Raw genomic sequence first — 17,538 nt, 5'->3', positions numbered from 1 at the left:
TGGGCAAATTTGGCCTCGGAGAACAGAATGAAGCAGAGCAAAGACTAATAGAGTTTTGTGGAGAGAATGCACTGGTCATAGCAAACACTCTCTTCCAACAACACAAGAGAAGACCCTACATATGAACATCACCAGATGGTCAATACCGAAATCAGATTGATTATATTCTTTGCAGCCAAAGATGGAGAAGCTTTGTACAGTCAGCAAAAACCAAACTGGGAGCTGACTGTGGCTCAGATCATGAACTCCTTCTTGCCAAATTCAGACTGAAATTGGACAAAGTAGGGAAACCAACTAGATCATTCAGGTTTGACCTAAATCTAATCCTTTACGACTATACAGTGGAAGTGACAAATAGATTCAAAGGATTAGATCTGATAGAGTGTCTGAAGAATTACTGACGGAGGTTCGTGATACTATAGAGGAGGCAGGGATCAAGACTATTTCCCCAAGAAAAAGAAATGTAAAAAGGCAAAAAGGTTGTCTGAGGAGGCCTTACAAACAGCTATGAAAAGAAGAGAAGTGAAAGGGAAAGGAGAAAAGGAAAGATATACCCATTTGAATGCAGAGTTCCAAAGAATAGCAAGGAGAGATAAGAAAGCCTTCCTCAGTGATCAATGCAAAGAAATGGAGGAAAACAATAGAATGGGAAAGACTAAAGATCTCTTCAAGAAAATTAGAGATACCAAGGGAACTTTTTATGCAAAGATGGACACAATAAAGGACAGAAATGGTATGGACCTAACAGAAGCAGGAATACACAGAAGAAATATACAAAAAACATCTTAATGACCCAGATAATCACAATGGTGTGATCACTCACCTAGAGCCAGACATGCTGGAATGTGAAGTCAAGTGGACCTTAGGAAGCACCACTATGAACAGAGCTAGTGGAGGTGATGGAATTCCAGTTAAGCTATTTCAAATCTTAAAAGATGATGCTATGAAAGTGCTGCACTCAATATGCCAGCAAATTTGGAAAACTCAGCAGTGGCCACAGGAGTGGTCAAGGTCAGTTTTCATTCCAATCCAAAACAAAAGCAATGCCAAAGAATGTCCAAACCACAGCATAATTGCCCTCATTTTCAGTTCAGTTCAGTCGCTCAGTCATGTCTGACTCTTTGCAACCCCGTGAATCGCAGCACGCCAGGCCTCCCTGTCCATCACCAGCTCCTGGAGTTCACTCAGACTCACGTCCATCAAGTCAGTGATGCCATCCAGCCATCTCATCCTCTGTCGTCCCCTTCTCCTCCTGCCCCCAATCCCTCCCAGCATCAGAGTCTTTGCCAATGAGTCAACCCTTCGCATGAGGTGGCCAGAGTACTGGAGCTTCAGCTTCAGCATCATTCCTTCCAAAGAAATCCCAGGGCTGATCTCCTTCAGAAGGGACTGGTTGGATCTCCTTGCAGTCCAAGGGACTCTCAAGAGTCTTCTCCAACACCACAGTTCAAAAGCATCAATTCTTTGGTGCTCAGCCTCCTTCACAGTCCAACTCTCACATCCATACATGACCACAGGAAAAACCATAGCCTTGACTAGACAGACCTTAGTCGGCAAAGCAATGTCTCTGCTTTTGAATGTGCTATCTAGGTTGGTCATAACTTTCCTTCCAAGGAGTAAGCGTCTTTGAATTTCATGGCTGCAGTCACCATCTGCAGTGATTTTGGAGCCCCCAAAAATAAAGTCTGACACTGTATCCACTGTTTCCCCATCTATTTCCAATGAAGTGATGCGACTGGATGCCATGATCTTCGTTTTCTGAATGTTGAGGTTTAAGCCAATTTTTTCACTCTCCTCTTTCACTTTCATCAAGAGGCTTTTTAGCTTCTCTTCACTTTCTACCATAAGGGTGGTATCATCTGCATATCTGAGGTTATTGATATTTCTCCCAGCAATCTTGATTCCAGCTTGGGCTTCTTCCAGCCCAGTGTTTCTCAAGATGTACTCTGCATATAAGTTAAATAAGCAGAGTGACAATATACAGCCTTGACGTACTCCTTTTCCTATTTGGAACCAGTCTGTTGTCCCATGTCCACTTCTAACTTTTGCTTCCTGACCTGCACTCATCTTGCATGCTAGCAAAATAATGCTCAAAATTCTCCAAGCCAGGCTTCAACAGTATGTGAACTATGAAATTCCAGATGTTCAAGCTGGATTTAGAAAAGGCAGAGGAACCAGAGATCAAATTGCCAACATCCATTGGATCACCAAAAATAAAGAGAGCTCCAGAAAAACATCTACTTCTGCTTTATTGACTATGCTAAAGCCTTTGACTGTGTGGGTCACAATAAACTGTGGAAAATTCTTCAAGAGATGGGAATACCAGACCACATGACCTGCCTCTTGAGAAATCTGTATGCTGGTAAGGAAGCAACAGTTAGAATTGGACATGGAACAACAGACTGGTTCAAAATCAAGAAAGGAGTATGTCAAGGCTGTATATCGTCACCCTGATTATTTGACTTATATGCAGAGTACCTCATGAGAAATGCTGGGCTGGATGAAGCGCAAGCTGGAATCAAACATTGCCAGGAGAAATATCAATAACCTCAGATATGCAGATGACACCACCCTTATGGCAGAAAGTGAAGAGGAACTAAAAAGCCTCTTGATGAAAGTAAAAGAGGAGAGCAAAAATGTTGGCTAAAACTCAACATTCAGAAAATGAAGATCATGACATCTGGTCCCATCACTTCATGGGAAATAGATGGGGAAACAGTGGGAACAGTGTCAGACTTTATTTTTGGGGGCTCCAAAATCACTGCAGATGGTGACTACAGCCATGAAATTGGAAGAAAAGCTATGACCAACCTAGACAGCATATTAAAAAGCAGAGACATTACTTTGCCAACACAGGTCTGCCTAGTCAAAGCTATGGTTTTTCCAGTGGCCATGTGAGAGTTGGACCATAAAGAAAGCTGAATGCCGGGGGCCAGTGTGAGGAACTCTGCCCATGGCAAAGGTCATGAGGAAGGAGGCTTGGCATATGCAAAGGCATGATCAAGCCTCAGGAAACCCCCTGTTCCCAAGCATCTACCCCAAAACCAGAGTGTATTTTATGCTCTCACCTACACCTCTGACTTTAAGGGGCGCTCTCCACCATAGCCGTTTCTCTCGGAGAAGGAGTAAACGTGCAGCTCCAAGGCAATAAACATTCCTGGGCATGACAAGAGTGTTTCAGCTTACGGACTCCTCTGAAGGTTATCTAGCCCAACTGTATAGGTTCGTTCAGCCACATGTGATTGTTTACAGCCTCCCAACCTGAGAGGCACGAGATATTTTAGACTTGCTAAAGGCAAATTCCTTTGGGAAGTTGGAAATTGTCAGTATAGTGGGTTGGTTAGGAATTATATTGGTGAAGGGTTTTTTCATTTGTTGTGCCAATAATTGCTCCTAATTCCCTGCCCTGGGTGGGACAAGGGTGTCTCAGGTCAAACCTCTCTGCTGGCAAACTAGCTTGTGTGACAGGATTATCCATACTCCTGCCACTACGCACATGATTGTTTACTACCTCTCAACCATAAACAGCACAGAGAGTTTGGAGTATTTTGAAAGTCTTAATTAACATAGGGCTTTTATCATTGTTGAGTCAATGATTGCCACCAGGCCTCCATATCCTTAGGCACCTGGGAATATATTGATCAATGTATTTGGAATATAGAAAAGGAAATATAGTAGTTTTTAAGGTTAGCAATACTAGACTTTTTGAGTTAATGGATTTTCTGTTTTGTAATAGATCACTGTACTTTGTTATAAATCACTGTGTCCTTGCTATGTAAAAATGTAACTTTATCACTATCTTAAGACTAAATAGATCTTAAGGGGAACACTGGGGAAAGGATTTTCATTTGTTGGGCTGATGTTTGCTGCTAAATCTCCATGTTCCCTGCCCTTATAATGAATATAACTAGCATACAGGAGAAATAAGTAATAACCTTTAAGATTAATCATGTTAACCTTGGGTTAAATAAATTCCTTTCTTGATTGTAACTCGCTACACCCTCACCCTATAGGAATGTAACTATTTGGAGGGTGGTGCCTGGTTTAAGAAAAAACACCCTTGGAAGAAATAAGTTTTTTGGTTATCAGAAAGAAAGAATCATAAAATGTCAGCAGGTCTCATAGCCAGAAGATGATGTAAAATCCTTAAGACCTTTTTATGTGAAGCACCTGATTTTGTAAAGGTCAGGACTGCTGACCCCCGCGTGACTCTGTATTCATCCCTATGTGTAACAAAAGTTATATAAGCAAACCCAAAAATAAAGAAATTGGATCAGTTTCCAGAAAGACTGATTCCCCCATGTCGTTTCTTTCTTGCTACCCCCTTTTTCTGGCTGAATTCCCATCTGGAGCATGGATGCTATTCCACGTAAACCAAGTTATTCAGCCTCTTTTTCTCCACTAATTTTCCTACTACACTATCCATTTCTAATCTCTCTATATATCTGTAATTAAATATGTATTTTTCCAAGGACGCCGACTTCGTCCCCACCTTTGAATCACCCTGGATCCACCGGGGCTGGACCCCGGCAGCTGAATGCCGAAGAATTGATGCTTTTGAACTGCGGTTTTGGAGAAGACTCTTGAGAGTCCCTTGGACTGCAAGGAGATCCAACCAGTCCATCCTAAAGGAGATCAGTCCTGGGTGTTCATTGGAAGGACTGATATTGAAGCTGAAACTCCAATCCTTTGGCCACCTGATGTGAAGAACTGACTCCTTGGAAAAGACCCTGATGCTGGGAAAGATTGAAGGCAGAAGGAGAAGGGGACAACAGAGGATGAGATGACTGGATGGCATCACTGACTCAATGGACATGAGTTTGAGTAAAGTCCGGGAGTTGGTGATGGACAGGGAGGCCTGGCGTGCTGCAGTCCATGGGGTCGCAAAGAGTTGGACACAACTGAGTGACTGGACTGAACTGAACTGAAAGCTAGGATGCTGCTTAGCCCTAAAAGTGTGAGGAAATACTGAAACCTCGAGAGCATCCACCTATCAGTGGGGAAGGAGTGTGTGGATAAAAGTACAGTCACCTCATCCTTTAGTAGGATGCTTCTGAGGGATACCCTCCACAGTTCACCAGGATCCCCTGGAGGACTGAGCCCCAGTAACCCACAGCAATCATTATCACACCCTGTAACAAATACGCTTTTCTTTCTCATTTCATTCTTCCTAGTCTCTCATTTCTGCTTGCTGTCTTCACTTTCCAAGTTGTCTTCATCCAAAACATTTTCTCAGCTCTGATTTAGGGGATCTTATCAAATGTGAGCTATATTATTACAAATAGAACATGTTCTTCTAGGAACTGTATAGCCTGAACATACTTACCCTGAAGTGCTGTGCAGTTAGATCTTTATTCTGGAGGGGGATCGGGTAGTGAGCTGTTTGCAGATCCTTCAGGGCTGCAGGAAGTTTAGCCTTATCTTTGAAATTAGCAATCACATGTCCAACAGCTTTCAAAATTGTTAAAGCCTGCTCTGTAAATCGGTAGCTTTCCTGTGAAGACCAAGCATAGTACTCAGCTTCATTTTCATTTATTTAGGTGTAATTAGGTTTACAAAGATTTAGTTTCTGTTAATATATTAAAAATCTGTTATGCGACTGACTCAACAGTTATTTATGGAGGGTTTACTTGATCAAAGTATTTCACCAGGAGTCATGATCAAAGAGATGTTAAGCAAGGAACCTGATTCTTGCTCTTGTAGGAACACACAGAAAGAACACTAACCCCACTGGGGGCCAGAGACAATTTCTCCACAGTATTAATATCCAACCTTTGTTCTGAAGAACGTCTAGGAATTAGTCTGACAGCTGTGTGGTATCTGATGGCTGAAGGGCAGAGAAGAGTTCAGGGAGAGAGCAATTAAAAAAGAAAAAAGAAAGAAAGAAAGGGCAAGAGGGTGAATGAGCACAGGCTTCTGACTTCCTTCTGCTCTAACCTCTGAAGAAACAATAAAGCAAGAAGGAGACAGGGATATCAGGAAGGAACTTATCTTTAAAGATGGAGAAAACCCTGAGGTGTTGCAGATGACGGAGAAGTTGCAGAGCAGACGGTGCTTACAGGCAGCCTGGAGAGGGTCATGCAGGGGGAAAACTTTGCAAGGTCTGTTTTTGCCCCTTTCCTTAGGGGCAATAGCATCACTCCACAGTTCCCTGTAGAAATTCTAAGGACTAGTCCAGCAGGAATAGCATGAGAATGGGGCGAGAAGCTGATGAAAACAGGCAATTGACTTGCCATATTAATACATTTACTTCCCCCTGACCTTCTCCCAATCCCCTCAAAGCTTTGGAAAAATCTCTTCTTAATAGTTTCTCCCTGAAATGAAACCATGACCAGAAAAGTCACCTGGTTAAGTGGTAGCACTGGGAGTGATCAAGGATGGCTCTCAGAAGCTTGAGTCTCTCTGCTTTTGAACCAGTCTATATCCCCCTTTCCTTCTTGATTACAAGTGAAGACTACTGGGGCCTAAAAGTCAGCCCTAATAACTTTTATAAGATGGAGGAGTCGATAATCCCAGGAAAATATGAGTTCACAGACACAAATAGTTAATTAGGGAATTAAATCACCTAAAAATACAAACTGCTTCCATTTCCTGGCTATTGTAAACAATTTTGCTATGAACATTGGGGTGCATACATCTTTTTGAATATAAGCCCAGGACATATGTCCAGGAGCTGGATTGATGGATCATACGGTAGTCCTCTTTTTAGTTTTTTAAGGGCTTCCCTCGTAGCTCAATTGGTAAAGAATCTGCCTGCAACAGGAGACCCAGGTTCAATTCCTGAGTCAGGAAGATCCCTTGGAGAAGGAAATGGGAACCCATTCCAGTAGTCTTGCCTGGAGGATCCCATGGACAGAGGAGCCTGGCAGGCTACAGTCAATGGGGTCACAAGAGTTGGACATGAATTAGTGACTAAAGCACCACCACCATGGAACCTCCATACTGTTCTACATAGTAGCTGGATCAATTTACATTCTAACCAACTGTGTAGGAAGGTTTTCTTTTCTCCATACTCTCTCCAGCACTTATTTTTTGTAGATATTTTGATGATGGCCATTTTGACCTATGTGAGGTGATACTTCATTGTGGTTTTGCTTTGCATTTCTCTAATAATTAATAATGTTGAGCATCTTTTAATATACCTGTTAACCTTCTGAATGTCTTGTAATGTCTATTGAGGTCTTCTGCCCATTTTTTATTAGGTTGTTTTTTGACATTGAGTTGTATGAGCTGTTTGTATATTTTGGAAATTAACCCCTTGTCAGTCACATCATTTGCAAATATCTCCAATTCCATAGACTGTCTTTTCATTTTGTTGGTTTCTTTTGCTGTTCAAAAGCTTTTAAGTTCCATACATGCACCCCAGTGTTCATAGCACTATATATAGTAGCAGCCTAAATGTCTATCAGTCGATGCATGGATACAGTACTGGAATATTACTCAGCCATAAGAAGAATGAAAAGATGCCATTTGCAGTAACATGGATGGGCCTACAGAATATCATAGTGATTAAGTACATAAAGACAAATACTGTGTGATATCACACGTGGAATAAAATAAATAAGTACAAATGGATCTATTTACAAAACCGAGAGACTCATAGGCATAGAAAACAAACTATGACTAACCAAAGGCAAACAGGTAGAGGAGGGAAAAATTAGGAGTATGGTTTTAACGGATATACACTGCTACATATAAAATAGATAAGAAAAAAAGGCTTAGTATATAACACAGGGGACAAGGTTCAATATCTTCTAATTAACCTATAATGGAATATAACCTGAAAAAATATATATTAAAACTGAAACACTTGGCTGAACAGCTGAAATTAACATGATACTGTAAATCAATTCTACTTCAGTTCAAAAAATAAAAAAGGAACAAACTAGATAAGCCATACTATGTAAAAAAATTTTTTTTTGTTTATTTGTTTGGAGTTTGAAGCAGAGAAAGGTTTATTTCAGGGCCACGCAAGGAGATGGTGCCTCATTCGCTAAAAATCCCCAAGTTCCCTGAAGGTTTTTTTTTTAATATTATAATATCATTATGCATGCTCAGTCACTCGGGCTTGTCTGACTCTTCGAGGTCCCATGGATTGTATCTCACCAGGCTCCTCTGTCCATGGAATTTTCCAGGCAAGAATACTGGTGTGGGGTGCCATTTCCTCCTCCAGGGGTCTTCCTGACTCAGGGACTGAACCTGCGTCTCTTGTGTCTCTTACATTGGCAGGAGGATTCTTTACCACTTAAGCATATTTATTATTCATCTAAATCATATAATGGTGGCAGTTAAGTTGGCTGCCTTTATTTTATAGTTATCTTGAAGAATCTGACATGACTGAGCAACTAACACTTTCACTTTATACAGTTTTATTTAGTACAATTTCTTTTAGATAACACTGATTTATTCAAGTAAAAATAATTTTTTTAAAAGAAGAGAAAAAACAAGAATTTAAAATAAGCAGGGTAAATCTAATTAAGGGTTTAAGGGACATAGAAGATGGGCTTGATGATCATCCCTCTGTGTCTACCGAGCAGGAGTTAGGTCTAATGAGAGGTGATGCAGGAAGAGAAGAGGCAGCCATAGCGCATCCTTCAGGACCACTGCCTGCAGAGGGAAGAACGCGCGACTGGAGCGTAGCATCCTTCAGGACCACTGCCTGCAGAGGGAAGAACGCGCGACTGGAGCGTAGCATCCTTCAGGACCACTGCCTGCAGAGGGAAGAACGCGCGACTGGAGCGTAGCATCCTTCAGGACCACTGCCTGCAGAGGGAAGAACGCGCGACTGGAGCGTAGCATCCTTCAGGACCACTGCCTGCAGAGGGAAGAACGCGCGACTGGAGCGTAGCATCCTTCAGGACCACTGCCTGCAGAGGGAAGAACGCGCGACTGGAGCGTATCTGGGCCATGAAAACATGAGCACGGAGTTGGTTCTGAGCCATCCTGCTACTGCTCTGGACAAGAGGTTTCCTGACTGGCTAAGTGGATCTCATCTCACGAATATGAAGTTGTGATATATGGAGATAGATTGGAGGGGCAGGCAAAGCTGAATTATGCAGTAGAAAGGCCCTATAAATACTTGTCTCCCAAAATGCATATGCGTATGTCTAAAGATGTCCTTGAGAGGACGTCTAAACCAAGACAGGACCTGAAGGAAGATGTATTTATCTCTATTTTCTTTCAGACCCTGTCAGAGCCAAGGAGCTAGAAAAAACAAGAGGTTAAAAGCAGATGAAGAAATGACTGACCCTTTCGTGGATCCCTCTCTCCCTGAATCCAAGTCCCTTCCTCAGGACAAAGAAGGAGGAAAGGAACATATAAAATATCAAACATTTAACCTGCATTGAAAAAGTCTGTACTGATCCTTTATGTTTCTCAACGGAACAATAATATTGATACTATGGGGTCTGCCTTATGTGTTAACAGATGTGTAAGGGAATTCAACAGAGCAGAGGTGAGTAAATAAAATTAAATGAAATAAAAATATTAATTATTTTTAAAATAAAATGATTTTATTTGTATCCCTACAGAGTTTAGACTGCTTATTAACATGTCATATTTGATAACTTCTTACAGAATATACTTAATAGGTTTAAAAAGTAAAAAATTGAGTAAGTTGAATAAAAAAATAGAAATATGATTTAGTTCAAGATCTTTGAAACTAAAGCACGCACACACAAATCACAGTTGCTAACCAATTTACCGGCTCAAAGTTGGGTAGCACAACATCTTCATCCCCAATGACGAAGGTCACCATGCTGCAGATGTGTATGGAGTGGCCCACGGGGGAGTATGCAGTGAAGAGCAGCATGTGTCTCCTAAAAAGAGTGGGCACTAGACACAGATCGAGGCTCTCCTTTGTTGTAGTCCTTGCCTCTGCTAGCTTCTTGATGATACTTTGTGCTCAAATGAAGTCAAAGGTTAGTATGGGCTGAATTTTGTAACACAGATGAGGTAATGACCGATGAATTTTTACTCTGAAAGAACGCTCAGAGAGCATGGAATCTACATTTCACTAATTATGTTGGATGAAAGTGGTCACACTAAATGACAAAGTTGTACATGTTGGAGACATCTCCCATGCACTGCAGACATATTGCAAAACACTGGTCCCGATTTTCCCCTCACAACAGTAATAATTCACATTGGCCAAGCGCTTTGTCGATTTCATAGTCATTTTCTCACAAATGCATAGCTTCATGTATGTTGCTTATGTCCCTCCTACCAGGTTGTAGCACCATGGAGAGGACTGAGAGCATGTCTTAAACCTTCCTGGTGGCTGCTTAGGTCCCTGTTGGGGGGAAATGTAGATAGGAGTAGTAAACTGTGAAAGCGTTTAGCTGCTCAGTTGTATCCTACTCTTTGTGACCCCATCGACTGTAATGTAGTCTGCCAGGCTCCTCTGTCCATGGAATTCTCCAGGCAAGAATACTGGAGTGGTTTGCCATTCCCTTCTCCAGGGGGTCTTCCTGACCCAGAGACTGGACCCAGGTCTCCTGCACTGCAGGCTGATTCTTTGCTGTCTGAGCCAGCAGGGAAGCCCAGATAAAAGTAGATTGTTTATCAGTTCTCCATCTTGGTCATCTTGATGAATGAGCACTCAGACAGAATAATGATTTTTGGAAGAATCTTTCCATACTAGAGTTTTTAGGGGAGATGTAAAAAATATAGTATTTTTAAAATTCATTATTCCTCTAGGAATATTTGATGCTTGCCCATAGATTATTTTAGCACTTTATTTTGTTGCTTGGGTTTTGCTTTTTGAATAAGAGCCATAGCTTTTCATTAATCACATAGAATTATCATGATTGATCTTGGGAAATTCAGCAAAATATTTATCTTATCTGAAATATGATGTAATATTTTGAACTTTACTTATCAAAAATCATGAAAACTTTTCAATTATATATCTCTTCTTTAAAATGGAAAATGTGATGTGTTTAACCTATTATATTTTAATTTAAAATAAAGCTACAGGTAAAATTAAAAATACGGTTAAACTATAGATTTATAGAAAAAAATGCTGTTTTTCAGCCTGTTTTTAAATAAAGTCATGGTCCTTATTAAGAACTATGGCATAATAAAACAAAAAGATCATTTTAATAAATTAATTTTAGGAAATACTGGGTTAAACACATTTAAAATGTACTCTTTACTAAAGATGTTTCAGATTCTTTGACAATTATGCATCTTCCAAAAGATACAGCGTTTCTTCAGTTTATTCATTCCCAGAATTATTTTTCTCAAGAATCATGATGATAGACCTATACTTTGTGAAATCACTGTAGGAAACAACATATTAGATTCCATATTGTTTCATTATCTAGTAGTCAAAAGTTTACAAGTCATCAAATAATTCTTAGTATGGGAAAAATAAAGTCATTCCATACCCAACAGGCAGGCGAACCACTGTAGCCTTGGTAGCATAGGTGTGAATTGTCACAACAAGATCACGTGGTTTCAGAGATTTCCAAGAAACTGTCTCAACTGTAAGTAGTCCAGGCTCTATGGGAGGGCTGTTCTTTGTTAAAGCTTTAGGAAAAGTTAAAAAAATTATATATATATAAAACTCGATTGTGAGAGTATAGTTGGCCATCACTAATATTGCTTTTTTATCAATATGACATTAATAATAATATAATTATAATAATATTAACAACAACCAACAATTAGACATATTCTGGAAATGCTCATAAAACATTAGAAATTATGCTGGGTAAATAGTTATGGGAAATAATACTTGAGAGGAAGCAAAATCTTCGTTCCTATTCCTACTTTTCTCCTCGTAGTCATTCCCCCAGCTGAAAAAACCAGGAATGGAAAAGTTAGGAAAAAAGAGGTCAGCCAGGGATATTTCATTGTAGTATACCACTGCTTTTCTTATGTAGAGCAGTAATCACAATATCCTGCTGGATGCAATTTTAAAGGAGGAAAATTACTACATCTGGGGAAATGAGAGATTTTCCTAAGAAAGTGTCAAAACAAGGGCAAAATATGCTACATTTTATCTAAGTTTTTTACCTTTGATTCTTAGCTTTAAGTGTGTGGAGAAATAACATAATTAACAAAACTTTCATTTCAATTAAATTAACCTTTTAAATTTAATTGTATTTTTTAAATTAATTAAAATAGTCTAATTAAACTTTAATTAACTTTTTAAAATCTGAAAATGGGTAGAAAATATTATTCTTCATTGGTAGCTGAGGGCAAAATACTTCTTACCTTGTTTTGCAGCTAACCCTCAAGCTAATGTTACAGGCCACCACGTGATCTGAAACACTTCCATGCATTTGGAGTTTCAATGTTCTAGGATGTGGTGCAGCTTAGGAACTGTTGGTTAGGTAGACATACTAAACTCACACCACTGAAGTCTCGAAAGTTTATTCAACAAATGCTTATTGCCTACCTGCTACATATCTGATACCACTTAAAACATTGGGTATATCTCAGTAGGAAAACCATAGTCTCTGCCATCAAGGTAGGCACGAAATTCAATATTAAGCATGCAGCAAATATTTATACCTGTGCAGGGTCAGAGCTGTTCATTTGAGTTACATATAAATGCTTTAGTAAAACAAGTCAATCAAAGAATACTGTTTGGTGCATTTGTGCATGTGTTCACAAGAAACCAGCCCTAGAGAAGAAAAGAAACAGTCTCTCTGTTAGAATAGGAAGGTAAGGTGATTAGAGCTTCAGAAAGTTCGATATGAGGAGAAGAGTAGGTCATTTCTGATCTCTTCTATCTCTTCAGTGAAAACAATAGCAAGGTCATCACCTGAAAAGGAGGAAGGGTGGACTGGGAATTGGAGATTTGAAGATGGCGAGAGATCTGCAGGTTTGCAATAACCATCCATAAGAATGAAAGTTTGGAGGATGAATGAACTTGGGGAATGTTGACAGTGCTCAGGTCATTTTTTTGTTCGTTCTTTTCGAGGTTTGTGCTCCTCCATTTAAAATGGGGCTAGGTAGCAGGAACTTTTTTCTTCAGTCACACTCAGCTGCTCTGATGCAACCCCAGCTCAGGCACAGAGATATTTTCAACCAGTATTAGGGTTTTCTCAGGAACATAACTTGAAAGGGTAAGAAAGCACTTGTGTTGAGGGCACATGTGAAGAAACACCAATAAATACAATGATGGCCCATGGAAACTGTGTTGGGACTCAGAGAAATAAGGATCTGATGAGGGTGGACACAGAAAACGTTGTCAGGTTGATGAATGGTGGTCCCCATTCAGCCTAAGAATTGTAGGGGTGGGAATTCTAGAGAGAGTGAACTGGAGCTTCAGGTGGGGGTCAGAGAGCTTAAGATTGATTGAGATAATACAGCTATTAGTACAATAAAGTCTAAATAAAACCATGATAGTAGGGGCCCAGGGCAGGATGAGATAAAGGCCTTTGGAAGAGTCAAATCGAAGAAGAAAGAGCTTGTGATTTTTAAAAGATTTTGAAAGAACCAATAATGATGACATATATAAGGGGAAAGAGAAACAGAGGGACTGGGTGTGCATAAGAGGTGATCATATGACCGTAACAAAGAGAGATGGGTGGCAAGAGTGAGCATACTCCTCGATGTCAGAGGAGCAGGAAGGTCTTAGGAGGTCTAGAGGGGGAATAAGTTCCTTCATTCGGTGTCTAAAACTTGTAGTATACATTTCCCCTGAATAGAAAGTGAGCTGGGCTTTCAGACTGTAATTTTCTCATGGCCCTCTTACCTCCAGATTCTCCCCAGCGTACCAATGCAGAAAAGCAGATCAGCAGTTCAATGGGCTTTAAACTGTCCATGAATAGGTGATAGGACACACGTTCATCTGAAAACTGCAAGAAATAGACTAATTGTTGCATTTCATATCAGCCTGTTCCTGCTGGTATTTCCCAATTCTAATGAAAGTACAATACCTGACATTCATAGAGCATGTAGTGTGTTCTAGACACCACAACAAGTACTTTACAGATTTAATGAAAGGAAGAAAATCACACTGGTGCATGCTGGCAGCAGTCCATGGAACCCATGTCTGCAGACACTGAGACCGGCCACCATATCAGAGAGAGCCAAAGCTTTCCTCGGTGAGTAAAGAAAGGGGGTATGTTTGTTCCAGAAACGACAGTAGAGGAAGAAATTGAGCCTATAGCTGAGCAGTGCTCAAAAAATAGGTCCCTGATAAGTAAACAGGGAGAGAATAGAAATGTATTAATGTAGACTACTTGGGCTTCCCTGTCTGCTCAGATGGTAAAGAATCTGCAGGCAATGAGGGAGACCTGGGTTCAACCCAATGGTTGGGAAGATCCTTTGAAGAAGGGCATGGCAACCCACTCCAGTATTCTTGTCTGGAGAATCCTCTGGACAGAGGAGCCTGGCTACAGTCCTTGGGGATCACAAAGAGTGACACACAACTGAGTGATTAAGCACATGCTACTTGGTGGTTTTTGCTGTTACTCCTTCATTCTACAAGGTCTTCAGAACTATGCCCATTGCATGCTAATGAACCAAACTGGGGGCTTCCCTTGTGGCTCAGCTGGTAAGGAATCTTCCTGCAATGTGGAAGACATGGGTTTATTCCCTGGGTTGGGAAGATCCCCTGGAGAAGGGAAAGGCTACCCACTCCAGAACTAAGCTGGATTTTTGCTTGAGGCATGCAAGAAAGTATTGAGCAAAACTGGAATATCTCTTAGTGGACAGGCACATAAGGATTACATGAGTATGATTTCAATCCATCTTTGGTAGGTACTATTAACATCTATAATTATGGATGAAGAAACTGAAATACAGAGAGGGTAAGTAATTTGTCAAAGGTCACAGAGCTTGCAAGTAGCACAGCTTAGATTCAAAAGTAAGTCTGTCTATCTACTAATACCTAACTCCAATGTTGGCCTTTCAATTATTGTGCTATTACTGCACTTCAATTTCCCAGTGCTTCAACATAATTTTGACTGATGGTGTATGGTAAATGTGTTAATTTAATTGTCATTATACTTTAAGGCAATGGCACCCCACTTCAGGACTCTTGCCTGGAAAATCCCATGGACGGAGGAGCCTGGTGGGCTGCAGTCCATGGGGTTGCGAAGGGTCGGACATGACTGAGCGACTTCACTTTCACTTTTCACTTTCATGCATTGGAGGAGGAAATGGCAGCCCACTCCAGTGTTCTTGCCTCGAGAATCCCAGGGACGGCAGAGCCTGGTGGACTGCTGTCCATGGGGTCGCACAGAGTTGGACACGATTGAAGTGACTTAGCAGCAGCAGCAGCATAATTTAAAGGCTTTCTATATTATTTTACAACAATATTTAAATAACAAGTTGAAATGCAAAAAAAACAAGCTATATTGTGAAAAAGAAATCCTTAATAATCAAGTATAATAAGATTCCTAGAAATGTTTGATGCAATGTAACTATTTAAAATGATTGCATCACTCAGTTTTCCAATAGTTAGCATTTGACACTTTATCTTAATTTTCTTTTGTTTTCTTCCGTCTGCAACATGGTGATAGAGGCAGTTGTTTCAAATACTCCCTGTCTAAAACTCTGAAGGACCTTGGATTTGCCAGTGTAGCCTGTGTGAGCAAGGAGGAGGCTCTACCTATAACTCATTTGCCATCATTTTAAATTGTCTGAGAATTTGAACATGAGGTGGCCCTGGAGGCCACATGAAGGGAATCTTCTCTGGTGCAGGCATGAGACGTCTTTGCAAGCCCCTGCCAGCTCCCATGACATCACCCATGGGGACAGCTAAAGGGTGTGCACAGGACAAGCCTCAGACTCTGTGTTCCTAGTTCAGCAGGCAATGCCTGTGGCCACTAAAATCAGGACTAAAAGTGAAAGTGTTAGTTGCACCCTCATGGACTGTAGCCTACCAGGCTCATCTGTGTGTGGGGTTCTCCACACACATCTGTGTGTGGGGTTCTCCAGGCGAGAATACTGGAGTGGATTGCCATGCCCTTCTCCAGAGGATCTTTCCTACTCAGGTATTGAATCTGGGTCTCCTGCATTGCAGGCAGATTCTTTACCATCTGAGCCACCAGGGAAGCCCCTAAATCACGACTGCCTAGCCTCAGACCATGCGCAGTCCAAACTAAAGGCCGTTAATTTTGGGTACTAACAATATCCTCTAAGTCGTCATTTTCTCAGACCATTGATGTTAAAAAGAAAAAATTCAGGGGGATGAAGGGACTCATAATGGATGCTGTCATTTTATTTTGCCAAGCTGGAACTTTAAAAGGAAAATAAAATTCTGTATTTACCATCACTTCATAAAAATGTCCAAACACACACACACACACACACACACACACACACACACACACACACACACATACATATTAGGGTGGCAATGTATAACAAAAACTCATGTGCCAAATGCTCTCGGTAATAATAATGACAGCTAGCATTTCACTTACTAAGTATTAGGCATTCTTCTAAGTGTTTTACACAAATTCTCTCATTCCTTTCTCAACTCTGATGTAGGTCTCTCACTGCCATTGTATAAATAAGTAAACTGAGGCAAAGAGTCTTATCCCAAGTGAAATCTGCATTCAAAACCAGGCAGTCTGGCTCCAGAGCCATGGATCTGCTTCCTCCAAAGGTGCAGTAGTGAGAAAGGCACAGGCTTCACTGAGGACAAATCTGGTTCTCCTGATGTTTGTGCCACTTACTAGTTTGGTGGTCTTGGGCATTTTACCCAAACCTGGTCTGCCTCAGTTTCCTAACCTTAAAATTGATAATAATAATAGTTTTTTCATTGGGTTTGCCTTGAAGAGTTGATACAAAAAAGAACCTAGTTCAAGGCTGGGAACAGAGGGGGCACCTATAAATGACTATCATTTAATTGTTGCCAGTAATTTGAATCTGATGACATTCCTAAATTAACTGTAAATGGTGAATACATAGCATACCACACACTGGGTTCTGCTATTCTCAATTAACAGTTTGGGTTTTGTTTGTTTGCTTTTGCTTTGTTTGTTTTTTAATCTTCATAAAGTCAAAGCATTCCTCTGGGTATTTTTTGTAGACAGATTACCGAGCCAGGTCAGTCATTCTGCCAGCCCCAGTCACTAGTACAGAGCTGATTGTACTTTCAGAGCATGCAACCAGCTACAAAGTACCTCTTAAGGGATGCTCAAAAAGGTTTTTTTTTCTCTGTCTGCATTTTCATTTAGTACAAGTGCAAAGGAAGAAGTCATCTCCAAGCCTTCTTACTTCCCCAACTCTGCATTAGCTCAGTGAGATGTTAAGTTATCACTGGGGGCTTGCATGGCCCCATACAAGCAACAAGCACGTTTCAGTGTAATTTAGTTTCCCAGGATACATTTCATCATCTTCTCCAAAATTCTACTCCATATGAGACTTGCTCATTAATTCATTCAACAATTTTTTTTTAAAACCAAGTTTCTACTTCATGCCAGGGCCTGTACTGCAACAGTAAAGACAAGGACAGAGTCCTCCTTAAGATGCTGACATGAAGTGGACAGGTAGGTGGAGGAACACAGAGGAAAGACCATACAGTCAGGATGGAGGGAGGAAAGTGTTTGAGTGTGGACAGTCACA

At 40.7% G+C, this 17,538-nt stretch overlaps 1 protein-coding gene across 1 annotated transcript in view; it reads right to left on the bottom strand.

The window, feature by feature from the left end:
• Nucleotides 1–17,538, bottom strand: part of ADGB (androglobin) — a 185,955-nt gene that overhangs the window by 75,543 nt on the left and 92,874 nt on the right. The window contains exons 17-20 of the mRNA XM_052645937.1: nt 13,712–13,814; nt 11,391–11,532; nt 9,704–9,818; nt 5,327–5,494 (exon numbers count right to left, since the gene is read on the bottom strand). Of these exons, the coding sequence (XP_052501897.1) occupies nt 5,327–5,494; nt 9,704–9,818; nt 11,391–11,532; nt 13,712–13,814 (528 nt within the window). The remainder of the gene's footprint in view (nt 1–5,326; nt 5,495–9,703; nt 9,819–11,390; nt 11,533–13,711; nt 13,815–17,538) is intronic.

Source organism: Budorcas taxicolor, chromosome 9 (genome assembly GCF_023091745.1).
Source record: "Budorcas taxicolor isolate Tak-1 chromosome 9, Takin1.1, whole genome shotgun sequence".
Classification (NCBI taxonomy): domain Eukaryota; kingdom Metazoa; phylum Chordata; class Mammalia; order Artiodactyla; family Bovidae; genus Budorcas; species Budorcas taxicolor.
This window is presented reverse-complemented; position numbering and strand designations above follow the sequence as displayed.